A 15,853-nucleotide genomic window follows, 5' to 3' on the forward strand; every position below is an offset into this window, starting at 1 on the left:
TCAGATAACATGTTTTCCTTCATGCAATTATGCAAGAAACGCCAGAGTTAGGATGACCCAAACATATGTAAAGCATGCCACCCTTTAAAAATGTTTTATTAGAAGTGGTACCAATTGAATTGCAGGCATTATTTGATTACATAATCTATTTCTCTAGAGCTGTCTTTCTTAAACTGCTCAAGTTTGCATGAATTGGATACAAAGCAATGATAGACAATGTGTTTTGGGGTGTGATTTTCTTATCAGACAATCTGCTTGTCGAGTTAAAACTTGGGTCTCTTCTCCTGAGTGAACAGCATTCCTGGGAAATATATTTGGTGGAAATTTGGCTAATGGCATTTGCAGATGGGGATTTGGGAGAGGAAAATTATCGCTTCCTTTTCCATTTTCATGTTGTCACCTCTGCCACTGTCTTTTCTTTCTACTCTTAGCCTAACTCTGTTGACTTTTTCCCTTATTTATGCATTCGCTCCTCATATTTATTCAGTGGCTCTTTCAAACCTTTCAATTTCTCTGTTTCTCTTTTTCCACATTTTCAAAACCTTGCCTAATCCAGGTCTTCTCTGGCACATAGAGGAATTGAGCAGCAACACTGATGATGAAGAAAAGCCTGAATACAGTACAGTTCAAAGGAATCCCCATGTAAATCTAATACTATCTGAGGGATTATAAGAAGATGCCTAGTAGGAAGCATGATGCCAGAAGTATTTATAAATTATTAGTGAACAGTGAGTATAGTATATTTGTGCTTATCTGCCCTGTTCTCAGTTTCAGCTCCTCATCTGGCTGGTGGCATATTTTGTGAGACTTTTCAACTGGGGTTTAAAAAAAAAATTAAAAAAAAAAAATCCATAAAATGCCCCCAACACCACCACTATTTACTGAAAGAACAGCAGACACATTCCTCCTATTTTTTAGGGACATAGAATTATCAGACTAGAAAGGCTCTTCAGCACAGAGTGCAAGAGGAGCAGAATGGACAAGAATTACGAGATTTTCTGACTGTGGGACACAGGCCAAAAGTCAGTAATTTATTTTGGAGGAGCAGGACTTGTGTAGAGGAAAGGATTTGGGCAAATTATCTTGCAAAACTGAACTGACCATAAGTCAAAGGCTATAAACTGATTTTATTCCCTAAATTAAAAACTATGTTATAGTCCACTTCAATCCCTACTAGTCTAACATTGTTATTAAACATTCCTGGAGAGATCAGTACATTTATATTTCTGAGGAATATTTGACATTTGATGTATTTGTACTATAATCAAGAATAAACCTTATAAACCCTAAAACATATTTTTGTAACTATTCCGACTGCTACTCAAATGAGATGAAATTATTCCAGTGATAAAAGGACCATGGGCATTAGGCTGCCTCCGAACATGCAGCAGGGATATTCCACATCACCTGTGCAGCATGAAGCAGAGCTCTACACCAGTTTGCTATAGGCTGATGCAGATCTGAATTCGGGACCAAGTCCTGAGCTCTGCAGGCATGAGCCGCTGGAGTACAAATTAAGGCTAGCAAGACACTGCAGTTTCTGTAACCTTTTTTTTTTTAACCTTTTTTTTTTTTCATCTCTAAAGATGGACTATTCAGTCTGTAAATGGTAGTAATAGGAGTTACTTTATGAAGACAGAACAGAGAAACAGTATTTGAAAAAAGTGTTTCTTTTACCAGCAATTTTCATGAGACCACTGCTCTCTGATGAGAGATGACTGAACAAAGTGCTGTGGGGGAGAGAGAGAGTTTCAGTGTCTCTGGTTCCTACTTAAATAACTAGGAAAGCAACTGCAACATAGAATTATGTTGTAAGCACAATCCTTTGTAAGTACAAGCTCACAAATCCCTCAACACATAACCTTAGTAACTTCTCAAAAAGAATTAGTTTCTTTCAAAAGCCTAACTGAAACAACATTTAAGGAGAGGAAACAAGGGCTAGTCATCCATCTCATAACTGTCTATTTTCTGCACTTTCCTGACCTTTTGAAGAATAAGATTTATAATGGGGAAAATTACTCATGGCATATGCATTGCTAGAAATGTCCTTTAAATAAATTCACTAATGACTACCATTCTTCTGTAATTACAGGGACAGGACTCATATATAGGTCTACACATCTGAATAAATGGATGGTTAGAGGGATATATAATTTGATGGTAATTTTATTTAGGAAGAGAAATAAATTAGGCCATATATTGAACCATACAAATTATGCCTAATTATCACAAATTTTTAGAATCCAATCTTCAACTCATTTCATAGTTTGGAACTTTTGTCAACTTTTATTCATCTAGTTATACCTTGATTATAAAATACACTGTTTCCATTATATTTCCATGGGTGTGCATGTATATGTATACATGCACAATATTGTGGATTCTGTGAAACACATCTAATTGTTCGCCTTTTACTCACTGATTGTGAAAACACTTCTTTAAAATAACCCAAATAAAGAAAATTTATACATTGAGACATAAAAACATCAAATTGTTTTTATCAGTAATTTACTTACTATTTACAAAATGCGCACACACATATACACACACACACATCTATCTATCTATCTATCTATAAAATTTTTCCAAATGTAACAAAAAGAATCTTCAGCAGAAGTATCAGAATTTGTGCACATTAACCAGAAGTACTAACAGTACTTCAGCACTTACATTACAATAATAGCTGAAATTTTCTTCTTCACCCAACGAGAACCAGTTTTTGATTGGCCACTGCTATATTTTTTTACATGGGTCTTGTTCTTTTTATGTGGAACCATTTTCTTTTTATGTCGAACCATTTTGCAGCTTGTTTGCTGGCCCCTAGTCTATTGATTGTACATCACTGCAGAAAATGCATCAAGTAAATCACAGAGGCCCTACGTGCCTGTCCTTCTCACTGTTACTACTGCTGTTGCTCAGAACTTAACCATAACAAAAGTTGATGCTTGGAGCAGATGTATTATAACATCACTCTGATGCAATAACTGAGCATTATAACATCATCATTTCTTTGAATAAATTCTACAGTACAACATTTTTTATAATTACTGGAAAAAAACATAACAGTCCGAAGCGTATATGCAGAACATTTTTATTCCTGAGTGTTTATATTACTGCTATTTTAATTTATATCTACTAAGAACCAACAATTATCATAAGCTTCAGTAAAAACAGTGAATCAATAGGAAGTTATTGGTGTTTGGGTTTTGCCTAATGAATGTTATTATTGCCCAGATAAATGGAAAATATATTTAGAAATTCTGCATTCTGTAATTCTACTGTTATGTAGATTTCTTGCTCTAACTTCCACTTTATGAATCACAGATGAATAGGTAAATCATCATTATAGGTGATTATTCAGGATGCCTTTAAATTAAAAAAAAAAAACAAAAAACCAAAACAAACCCAAAAAACAGAGGGAAAGGTGAAATAGTATTAGAAGATGGGGTCAAAACAAAGACAAACACAGTTAAACCACTGAAGTTCCTACCAAATATTACACGGATTTTTGCAAGATTTTGCAATATAATTTGTAACTGTAAATTGTAAAATGTAATTTGTAAATTGTAATATAATTTTGCAGCATTTTGCAATATGTAAACTTTTACATAGGTTCAAAAATGTCATTGGATAAATTAATGAGCAAAATAGCAAGTGATCATAGCTGTCAAACACAAGGCTAGAACCAATGGCTTAGAAAATATTTGGAGTCGAGTGACTGCAAGATCCATAGCCTCATCCTCCAAATCAACCACACTGAAGATTAGAGATGGTGGGCATTTACTTTCTATTTTAAAGCTACATAGTTGTTCCACAAAGTCAGCCTTAAAGTAAAACTCTACTAAGATCAATCCCATTCAACTGGGAGGCATGAACTCCAATATCCTAGCTAAATTAAATAAATGTTAATATACTGAGGCACACACTTTAATTTTTACTTTCCTAAAGCTAAGCAACACCTAAAAAAGCTAATAAACAAAACAAAAAAAGCTCTAACACAACGTGCCACGGAAAGTACTATTTTTCAACACAAAGTCAGAATTTCGGGGTTACATTTTGCTCATATATCACTAGCCTATTAAGTAGATGTAGTACGAGGAAGAGATACGCATGGGAAGGACAGGGGGAGGCTTGGGTTATTTAATTCTATTTGTTCCATGAGTGGAACTCCCATTGACAGTTGTGGGAATAAGTAAGATATGGCCCATGGCATTTCAGCTCAGCAATCAATTAATATTGCAGTCATAGTAACTAATAACCTGATCTTCTTGTCACAGTACTGTGTTTTTTGCCAAGAATAATTTTTCAAAATTCAAGTAGTGATAATTTCTAGCTCTCTTTTCATTTAATCACAATTTTAAATATAGTAACGGACTAGTCAGAAGTATATTTCTTTTCCCTTAGGAATATATCAGATGTACTATGGAGGAGAAGAAAGAAAAGAAAATGAAAAAAAATAAAATTAGGTAATGGCTATGGGCAAAAAAAAAATCCATCAGTGCTAATCAGTCATGCTGCCTAACAGAGATGGTGAAAGATTTCCAGAGGAGGGATTGAGAAGGAGATATTAGCTCTTTACCGTTTAGTGAATTAATCAAGCTAATGATCAACCTCTTAAGAGTGAATTGATCAAAGTCCTCTTCTAGGTCTAGAATGCAGAAAGCAGAGAATTTATAGTCCAAATAGCCAATTCACATTTTTATCAATTATTTGTGTGCTAGTGTCTCACTATCTTCCTGAATGAGCATGAATCAATATATTAAATCAATATTTACATCCTCTATAGTCCACCACAATTTCCACTAACATCCACTAAAAGATTCTCTTGACTCCCACTGAGGATAAACAGATTGCAAAAATGATTGAGGTGCATTATTAGTACATAAAGGTCTTTCTAAAGCAAATGATGAATTTACCAACACATTGTACTCTTTGAATTTAGCACATTTTCAGAAGAATTGTGCTCATATTAAGAACTAACAATTACAATAAATGGCAAAGCCTCTGGATGAAATACAGTTATTACAACAGCAGATAAGTAATGGAGTAAGGACCACTGTTACTGGAAGCATTCACTTGTTGATATGTACTGCCTATTCAGAAATACAGATATATGTACCAAAGGCCATCAACAATCTTAAGATTCAGGTCAGGATATTCATGATTAAAAAATATCATTTTTCAGGAGCACAGCTGTGAGCTAATGCATTTTCCTTTTTTTAATTCAATTGCTTTAATGTGGTATTCTGGAAGCCCTATAGGGCAGTGACTATCTCAGGGCATGACTCATAAATAAATTAAGAGCAATAACTTTGAGATAGAAAAATTCAGTAAGTTCAGAAAAGGGATGCAGGCCATTTATTAAATATCCTAACTGAACTGAAGAGTTTTAGTCAGAATTTAACAGATTTTCTGTGATTTTAAGTGTATTTTTTATGTAACTTTGATGCTGTTGTAAGCTTCCCTCTCAGAAAAAAACCTTTGGCTTAGTACAAAAGATTTTAAAGGCTTATTTTAAGCTTTTATAAGGGTGGAATATACTGAATCAATCTCAACACAATAAGCTTTTTCTCAATAGCAGCTTTTATAGAAGTATCATTTGTAGATTCCCTTAATGGATGAACTGAATGATTTACTTCAAATGGTACATTTGTTGCTGAAAAAGCATTCAGGCAAAGTACATTTAACCATGGGTTGGTTATGGAGGACAGCAATACACACTTACAGCAAACTTAACTGAATATTCAAGATTATGATTTAACTTCATGCTTAAATTATTACCACTTCCAATCTCTCCTCAATGAAGTCAGCTCAGAGAGGAATCATATAGACTGTATTTTTCAGTGAAATGGCAAATAATTACCAAACAGGGCATCCCATTCCACTTGCTTTATCCTTGTATCACCAGGCAGATTATTTTCTTTAATATTCCCAGGTTTTTTCAAAAAAGGTAATTTTGAGTAGAAATATCGTCTACATCCTTCAAAATAAATTACATCATTGATCGAATGCCCCACTGTTCTGTGAATGAAACAGTTACCTTCATGTATAAATGAACAAGTTTATCTGTCTTTTCAAGTAGAGAGATTGGGAATATGTGCTTTTAAAAATTTTAACAAATATCTACATCTTGTTATGTAGGAGAATTTAACTTTCTCAACCCTTGCACCTGCAAAGAGATTTGCTGGTGTGACTGTCTCTGCTGGCTACCCTGAACAGACAATGGTGTCTGAATCAGCACAATTTCTTCCCTAACCAGAGCCTTACAGTCTGAAACTATGTGATTCACCAAGTCAGCTAGATGTTATATGCTACAGGTGGGAACGGAATGCAAATGGTCCTGTAAAGTCAAACAAGATTCCTGCTGTGGAATGCTCAGCAGCAGCTGATGTAGCACTAGCTTGAAAACACCAGGGAACAGCCTTCTCCAGCTTTCAAACATAACCAAAACTGCGTATCGAAAGCTGCCCAAGAACAGGCTACGCTGACCGTTCCTCACCTCGGGATCTCCTGGAAACAGGAGAATTTTGTTTAGTCATTGGGTTGTTGCTAAGCTCCATCCACACTTCCATGACACACAGCTCTGTGAGCACCAGCACCTAGTCAAGCATTTGCTCCTTTCTTCTTCCTTAGACTCCACAAGACAAAGATACACACACACATGTTCTGATCACAAATAGTTCTGTGGTGAACTTTAAGCGTCACAGGGACGTTTGGTGAGATCAAATGATGAAAGTCTTCCTCTTGCAAGTGACATGATCACAGTTTAAACTATTTCCTTTTTGTCCACAATTTGAAGATATGTTTGTCCCCGCTTTAAGTCCAGAAACCACAGAAATATTTGGTGCGTTACTGGAGTAGTGCACTGGAAATTCAGTATGGTCCAAGGTGTTTATTGCAACAGCAGTTACAAAGTTTGGGTTTAATGACCTCCTTTTTAGCTAACATGATACATATCAGAACGTGTACTTTTTTTTAAATAAGAGCTTTTGCTCAAGAAGGACTGTGTTTACCATTATAATATTATTGAAATACCGTCGCTATTTCCAGAGTTCTCATGCAAACATGTATTGTTGTAAGGTCACCTACCCTGAATGAGATTTCCTTTCCCTTCATGAATGTAGCAATAACCTGTATTTTTTATTTTGTCTTGTTGAATCAAAGATGCTCAAAGAAATTGCCAGCTATATACAACAGGTCTACTTCACGCATTACTGAAACACGATCTCTTCTAAGTCAAAAGTTCTCAAGAGGTTAAAGCCTTTTAAAAGGGCATTTTACAGCTTAAAACAAACTAAAAACCATGTATGGAGTTGAAACTGCACAGATAAATATCTTCCTGAAATCAAGTATATTTTCTAAAATATTAAGGCTTTTAAAAAAAGTAATAGGACCATAATTGGAATAAAATATTCTGATTTTATCCAGAACCACTTAAAACTGTTCTCCACAAGAAGTTTACATTTTTGTTTTATTTGGCTTTGGAATACATATATATTTTTTTAATGTTGTAATTTCCATCTAGATTTTATTTGACTTATTTTCTTCTCAGCACAAATAAAGAGCTGTGTTTACAAGGAACGGAACAGCCATCATGACTGAAGCATCAGGCTGTATTTATTTCCTGTTTGACTCTAAATATCATTCTTCCACTACCTTGAGCCAAGTGGCAGGTACTAATGGAGAAAATGCTGCAAGATTTGTCAGAATTATTTATAACACCTATTCAGTAAGTCTGAACTTCTTCCACAGAGGAGATCCGCTGAGGGGCTGGAACTGTGAGTGTTTCACTGATTATTTTCAGCTGACAGTGAACCTCTGCTTCAGCTACCAAAGTGGTAGATCTCTTTCAAGAAAGTGTTTAGCGCAGCTTATAATTATTCAGCACTGAGAGATGCAGCAGTCCTAAAAAGGGCTTGTTAAACAAGCTTATTAATTGACATGGGGCCACAGACAATTAAGCTCATAGGAAAGCAGCACTTCCATATGCCTGATTTCTCTGTGCTTTCCAACTTTCCGTCAGCTCAGAACCTTTTATATGGGGTATTGACAGTCATAGCTCCAAACCACTTTTTCATAATTTTGGAAGGTTATCCCTACTGCCTACCCCTGTTTCTAAAGAGTCTACTCTCAGAACTCCATAAATAAAACCTGTTGTGTTATTTCTCTGCCTTTCCCACCCCAGCTGCATATAGTTTTAGAAAGAGCATGTATGGAAATGAGCATGTGTACATAGTTTTAAAAGATGCTATCTTATGCTCGGATAAAAGACTTATAGTGTAGGGCAACAGAGGAGCAAACAAGAGGAAAGCAAGTGGACCTGAGAAAAATATTTCATACTCTGCTAAAGGGTTTGTATTCTACAGCCATTTCCAGCTGATTGTTGCACTATAAACAAAGATTCAAGGTGCCGCCAGCTTACAAGTTTGCATGTACTTCTATGTGCACACACAACTTTATAGAATGATACAGGCTTTCCAATCAACTCAAAGTAACAATATACAGGAAAAAAATGGGTATCTCCTACTGTAACAAACTGGAACTGATCACTGAAAAAAGCTCAAGCTTATAAAGAGAAAAGTGGGTTTGCTAGACTAATGCCCGAGTTTTAATTTTTAAGTAGCGCAAATGGTTCCCCAGCGCTGTGGAACAGGACGGGCTCTTCCTCGATCCTTGGCTACATTATTGAACATGTTCCGTGAGATACTTCATGTTTGGATCTCTTTACTGACCTTAGTTTTGTTTTCTCTTTTTGCTTTTTTTCATCTCTGTGCCTGTGAAGAATTGCAGAAGGTCCCTCTGCAATAGGTGTGGGACCATTGGCGGGACCATTTTATTATGCTGTTTAATAGGATGTATGTCATAATAGAAAGATGAGTTAGGAGGATGCTCCTAACCAACTCTCTGTTAGTTGCCATTCCTAATCTGACTGTAGAGATATTTAAGAGGGCTTTCCCTCAGCTGATACTGAAGTCTGTCTCCCAGAAAGGTGGGCCAGAAGAGAACATTGCAGACAGGATTCGGTTTTAGGTGGCTGGTTGAAGCTGAGGTCTTCCTCTGCTTGGATATGTAAGCACTGGGTGAGTACATTCATCAGGGCAAAATCCAGGCTCAAGCATGGGCTTCAAATAGAAAGCATGGGTATTTTCATGTGAGTTGCAGAAACTCTGTACTGAACCTTTGGTCCTAAGCCTGTAATACTTTGTACCTTGTAGAACAAGGCATCATTAAATTTTCTATCTTATAAGCCAAATCTCAGGAACTATTATATCCTGTAAAGCATGCAACTTCCTTCTGGGACTTAGGTAATAAAAGTAATCTGTACTGAGTCGCTTTTCTCACTGCTTTACTCGGTGTATTAATTGTTATTACTCTATACTATAGCAATTGCTTTTATCCATACTGCAGTTCATATGTAGGAAACTTACTGAAGTCATTTGAACTTTGTGATGTATAAAACTGCATGTTCAGGCTCAGCAGGAATGGGCCATTCTGCTTGTGATCTAAACTATTATTTCTAATCTACTAATGTGTTCGGTTAACTCAGTTCGACTCCCAACAGCGGTAGCTCTGTGCAGGACAAAGAACCTGTTTTCTTCGGTGGGAATGAGGACAAATGTAACCACACAAGCTAATTCCAGCCTCCACTGCCATTTGACTCAATAATACACTGCTTTTGTTCCTTAAGGATTAGCTTCCCAGAAGCTGAAGAGACCTTCTTTGTATGTTTATCTTTAAATGTTTTAGTGCAGATTTAGACTACAGAATACTGGTCGTGCTATTTAAAATGTGATTATCTTTGCAGTTTGCCATGCAAAAGAGTTTACTGTGAAAGTACAGGTGGCAACTACAGTATCTCTCTGCCACACAATAAATATCTTAATTTACAAATTGTTTTTAATGGGTAAGTGTCAAAATTTAAAACAGCACTATACATAATATTGTCCAACTAAGAAGCAGAGGCTCAGCTTGTATTTTTAGCATAAATTTTACACAGAGACCACCAGTTTCAAACAATGCATCACTCTGAGTCTGAATATCATGGAGACTGCATTAGTCCAAGGAAGAGAAATTAAGAACAAAATCAAACACTATAACCCAAAATGAAAAATACGGGGTATAAAATGCAAACCACTAAAAATAAGAGAGTAAAAGTTGAAAAATAGGTTTTGTTAAACTGATTTAATTTTAAACTATTACTTACAGCATAAGTAACATGGGCAAGAAAATTTGTTTTATATGTCTACATACATATACTTCAGAAATATAGCTATAGGTATGGAAAGATATACATAAACCATATGCTTAATGTATATTTATATAAGGAACGCTACCAAAATTTTGTAGGTTTACAAACTCTGAGGTTGCATTGGAGAACAGAAGTATTCAATAAATTAGAGCAAAACAAGATACCTGTCTCAGGTTATTTCCTTTCTGACTTAGTACAGTGAAAAATCAGATTATTCTGCAAAATATTGGATGCAATAAACTTAAAGACTTGCTTATGGCAAAAAAAAATGTGACTGTTGCTGCCCAAGCCTATGTATTTTCAGGTATACCAGTTTTCTCTGTGTATGAAGTGTCTGTTGCTTGTCTTGATGCTCCCACACAGAGCCAGAAAGATTGGATTCCTCACTGTAATGATAGATACTATTCATTTCCCCAGAGGCTGCCTCAGTTTAGAAACTAAGTAAATCTCACATTATTTTCATTGTCCTGGTGCTACTATTCAGAAAAAGCTATGAATACTATACCCATTTAATCACAGTGTTTGGGAGGTGTATGGAAGGGATAATCAGTGTTTTATGTCCTTGTCCCCTACACAGCTCCCATGGTTATTAAGGCAAAATACATACTTAAGCTCTGACCACGGGTAGTGACGCAGTATCCCGTAATACAGGGGAGAGAGGATTGTGATCTTCCAAAGCTTCCTGAGCACATGAGATGTGCCAACAAGATTTACATTTAGAAAAATGGCTCAAAAATGAAATTTTATGGCCTCTATTGTGTAACATGAGCCCGAAGAGAAGTTTGTTGATCATTTCTTGTATCTGTCTCCCTAAGGACCTGTATCAACTACAACTATAAACTAATGTAAATCCACAAATCAACCCTTGATTCAATGTAAAAGAAGCTTGATTAACTTGTCAGCCAGCAAAACTGATATAAGTATATCCACAGTAGCATATTAACTACCAATATTTTAAAACATATAATCCAAATTTATTCAGTTTTCTAACAAAGCCCAGGTCCCCTGGAAGTCACACAAGATGGTTTGCCCAAGTCTGCTCAGTTAAACTTAATTTAACTGAATCTGTAAACATCTTCATAACATGTGAGCCCTTTTGAAGTCACTGAGGTCCCTAATGCTTTTCAAGTAGTGTATTTAACTTGGGACTGCTAGCAACACTTTTGAAAGTGTCCCTAAGAACTGTTTTGCAGGTGGGAGGTTGTTCAGGAAAGTCTTCCCTGTTACCACAGTTTTGTCAGCTTTTTACAGAATTGGACATGCATGCATTCTAAGAGCAGGACACCGGTATAAGTGATCTTGCCAACCTAGTCTGTAATGTAACCTCTGAAAAATGGACCGCTGGTACCAGCTTCACTTGCTATTGTTTTCATTCTTCTGTTTTCAAATGGGTAGGCTTTTTAGCGTCCAATAGTAGACGCTCCAAATTCCCGACTGGCAAGGTTTGGTGTGTGAATCACACGCATCAAAGGAAAAGAAACAGGAAAAAGTTAGAGCAGTTCTTCAAGCACTGTATCAAATATGCAGATTTGCGGGGGGGGGGGGGCAGAGAGAGAGAGTTAGGTCTGTGAAATAATCAGTACAATGGCAGACTTCTTAAATGTAGTATGGAACCGAGACATACACTACATGCTCCAGCAGTTTTGAAGAAGTTCTGGCAGACATCTTTATAAGACCATTCTGCTTAGAAAAAACTTAAAGAGGCCAGCACACTGAAATAAAAACTGTAAGTTGGCTAGTTACCTTCAATATAGTACATATCCTAAAATTCTTTCAAGAAGCCAAATACTTAGAACTCCTAATTCAATTGCAGTCAACCCACATTAAAGATGATTGCCAGTAATACTGCCAGTAACAATAATCAGAAACAAAGCATCAAACATTATAAAATAAATCACAGCTTTTCATGAAATCATGTATTTACAGGTGAGATTATAATATTCTGACTTATGTCCGTGATCATTTCATTCCAAAACAGCACATTTTTTTCAGTGATACAGTCCTCAGCATGATTATCAGTATGTGGCCTGTGGCAGAAAGAAAATCCATCCTTCAGAAAATTCTTATGACTTCATATGTGGACATTGGGCAAGTGAGGAAGATAAGAACTATGCAGACTCTCCAGATAACAGTTACATCTGACCTTTGGAATCTTACTTGCTTTAACCTTGTCACTAAAAGACCTAAGAGCCATATATGATTCTTCTGATGTGCAGAGACCTTCGGCTCACATCAGTTACAACTGCATGCAAAGACCAAATTTCTAAAATATGATTCTCAACATCCTTCCCCCTTTTTTTTTCCCCTCAGACTTACCTGGTTTCATCAATATAAACAGCCTCCAGCACAGATGCTGCATATTCAATATTCTTTTTTAAGTCCACCACGTTAATGTCACCCTTCTCCAGCTGCTTTACCAAGCATCTTAATCTGTGAAAAAGAAAATAAAAATATCAATGTGTTGCTTATATCAAATTTTAGTGTATGCATTTTCTATTTGAATTACTGGAACAAACACAATAGCCAATGTAGAGGCAAGAGACCATCACTGCATCTCTTGTCCTGTTTAAAAAAAAACTGGTTTTAAAACCCACATAACAATGACCAGTTGTATGTTTTTACAGCTTGCTAAATTTGTTAGATCTATTAAGATAAGGCATATACATTCCAGTAAGTCAGAGGACTCAGTAACTACCATCAGAGCGATTTAATATTAATTTGTGACATTACTATTATGCCCGAGTCTCTCATTTTGCTTAAATAATAACAAAAGCTTTGCAAGTTGTCTTACTATAATTTTTCTCTGCTTAGAAGGTTGATTATAATTTTTTAATATCCACTATATACTGATTTTGCTTCATTTAAATGTCTTTAATTTTTATTTAGGCCTCCAGTATGTTTTTGCTGCAGAATTTGTATTTCTTATTAGCATGAGCTAATGTGGAGCTCCATTGTTTCTCTGATTACAGAAAATTCATCATTATACCAGACGAAAGGTGGTGCCTATGGCATTAGAAAAATCCAAATATTTTCCCAAGTGTGCTTTAACTTTAAGTTTTGAGAACTTTCTTTTACATTACAAACATGGATACTCCCAAAGGGGATTTTGTAATGCATCAACTCATGCCTTTGTAGCAATACACTTATACTCCTTGAATACCAGATTTTTCCGAAACTCTCCGATGAGAAGAACACTTCTGACGCTGATCAACTTAACCGTACAGAGTAGTAACAGCACTGGAGTGAAATGAAAACCTTATCAGCAACTGTGTAGAGCTAAATGGATGCTTAAAGAAGTATGGGTATTTTCCTTCTTTCTGTGCTATATCTCTGAGTTGAAATAATCTACAGTTTTTTATCATGTAAGATAAAGATTTCTGTGATTAAAGATACATCATTATTTTAACATAACTTTCGTGAAATAATCTTTTATGTGTACAAAATGTGAAAAAATTGAAACAAACATTTAGTTAAAAAGTGGATTGAAATTGAATCAACACTAAGCTGGCTTTACTTTCAGAAAAAATCATATTTGTGATATGAAAAAGCATATATAAAAGTAGACAATATGTTATATAATAACATGTTATATATACTATATATTTTTTAGCAGGCGTATACAATATTTGATTTGAACTAATTAAAATGTATGAATTAAAAAAATGCAGTGATATTCAAAACAAATCTCTCATCAACTTGCAAAGTACTGTTCTGTCATAAAACCACTTTCATGTTTTTTCTTTATATTTATTTGGCCTAAGTATAATTATGTCGAAGCCTGCAAGTATAATTTTAGCAAATGAAGTTTTAAGACCAGCCTCCTCAGTTCTTCAAAGCCTTAATTCCACTCAAATTAGCATAGAACATAACACAAGTAAGGCTCTTAGCAACCATATTTACTTGGTATATAACACAGTGCATTGCATATCAATGGAATGGAAAATTTAGTGTTAAAAATTTTTCTTAGAGAAGTGGGTAGATGAAATACTGTGGGAGCGCATCTCCTGCACAGAAATAACCTTATGCATGGGGAGGCAGTTCCAGTGCATAACTCCTTCCACTTCAGAGGTACCTATAGACTGAAGAAGCTAATTCATAGACGCTCACCTTGCAGTACCCAACACAAGCACTGTAACTCTCCTGGGATGTCTGCTCCTCAGTAATGCACACAAACACACGTACAACCCCTCCTGAGCACCAACGCCAAAATGCCCAGGTGAGTCTGGCAGCATCATTGCCACTACTTGCAAATAGCTGTAGGGTGGCTCTCCCACTTGCACTGTTCCCTCCGTGTTTGATTGAGCATGTCTCCAAATCGCACTTTCCAAAGTGGAAGCATAAATGAATTTAGAAATGCAACACTTCACAGTGGGGGGCCAGGCAATGGTAGAACAATATTCACTCAAAATGGCTTCAAATCCTACGATTTCCAGTGGTTCTACATTTTCTTGGGGCATAGAGCAGATGACAGATACTTGGAACCATTTTTACGCTTGCAGGAGGAAAGGAGTCCCTGGGGGAGCCCTTAAGCCACAACGACCTTGCAGTATCTCGCTGCATAGGTGGCAGTCAACTGATGTAACTTGCCCTGTAGTTATAGTTCATATTCTAGGACGAATGCAGAACACAATAACAGACCAGGCAATTTGGAAAAGCTGCTCAGGCAAAGTTAAAGTGATTCTGAAGGGGTTACAGAATCACAAAAGCACAAAATCCATATAACTCAATGATGACCAGTGACCTTGTCATCTCATGAATCCACGCTTTGTGGAGATGTCAAGAGTGTCTGTAGCTGACCCAGTGCCTATCTATCACAGAACCACGTGATAATTTTGGTTGGAAGGTACCTCCACCTGATCCAAGCTCTTGCTCAAAGCAGGGCCAACCTCAAAGTTAGGTATAACTTCAGAGTTAGATCAAATTTCTCAGAGGCATTTCCACGCGAGCTTTGAATACATGGAGATTTCACAATCTCTCTGGGCAACCAGTTTCAACGTTTAACCAGCCTCATGGTGCACTGTTTTTTCCCCAATATCTAACTGGAATGTCCTTTGTGGCAACTTGTGCCCAGTGGCCCCCAACCTTTGCTGTTCACTTCCAAGAAAAATCTGGCTCTATCTACAGTACAACTTCCCACTAGGAAGCTGGACAGAGCAATAAAATCCTTCCATAGTGTTGCTGATCAGACACTTGTCAGGTGATAATCATGAGGTCTACCCCAGAAGGTAGAAGAATGGACTTCCAAAGCAGCAAAATTAAGTGGGTTATAACAGTATATGAATGATCTGAATATACTCAACATATTACGTGTTAAAGTGAAATAGCCACAGAGTTTAAGAGCTGACATCTCAGTAATGAAACTAACATTTTAGTAAAGAACAAATACGCCAATTTATAAGACAAACCAACAAGTGTTAAAATACTCATAGCCCAGCATTCTATGAGAAAAAGAAAATTGTAAAAAGGACAAGGAAAAGTAACAAAAAATAATTATTACTCCAGCTGTATTGGGCAGGATTTTTATTTATTTGTTTGTTTTCTTTTAATTAAGTATGACAAATTGAAAACAAACATGAGAAATGCCATTAGAAAACCTGAAATGCT

At 36.2% G+C, this 15,853-nt stretch overlaps 1 protein-coding gene across 7 annotated transcripts in view; it reads right to left on the reverse strand.

Annotated features, from left to right (window-relative positions):
• The window catches only part of PDE1A (phosphodiesterase 1A), a 231,004-nt gene that overhangs the window by 49,432 nt on the left and 165,719 nt on the right, over positions 1-15,853 (reverse strand). For all 7 annotated transcript variants that reach the window (XM_009916410.2, XM_069781602.1, XM_069781604.1 and 4 more), the window contains one exon: positions 12,566-12,679. In XM_009916410.2, the coding sequence (XP_009914712.2) occupies positions 12,566-12,679 (114 nt within the window). The remainder of the gene's footprint in view (positions 1-12,565; positions 12,680-15,853) is intronic.

The sequence above is a fragment of the Haliaeetus albicilla genome, chromosome 4 (genome assembly GCF_947461875.1).
Source record: "Haliaeetus albicilla chromosome 4, bHalAlb1.1, whole genome shotgun sequence".
NCBI lineage: Eukaryota > Metazoa > Chordata > Aves > Accipitriformes > Accipitridae > Haliaeetus > Haliaeetus albicilla.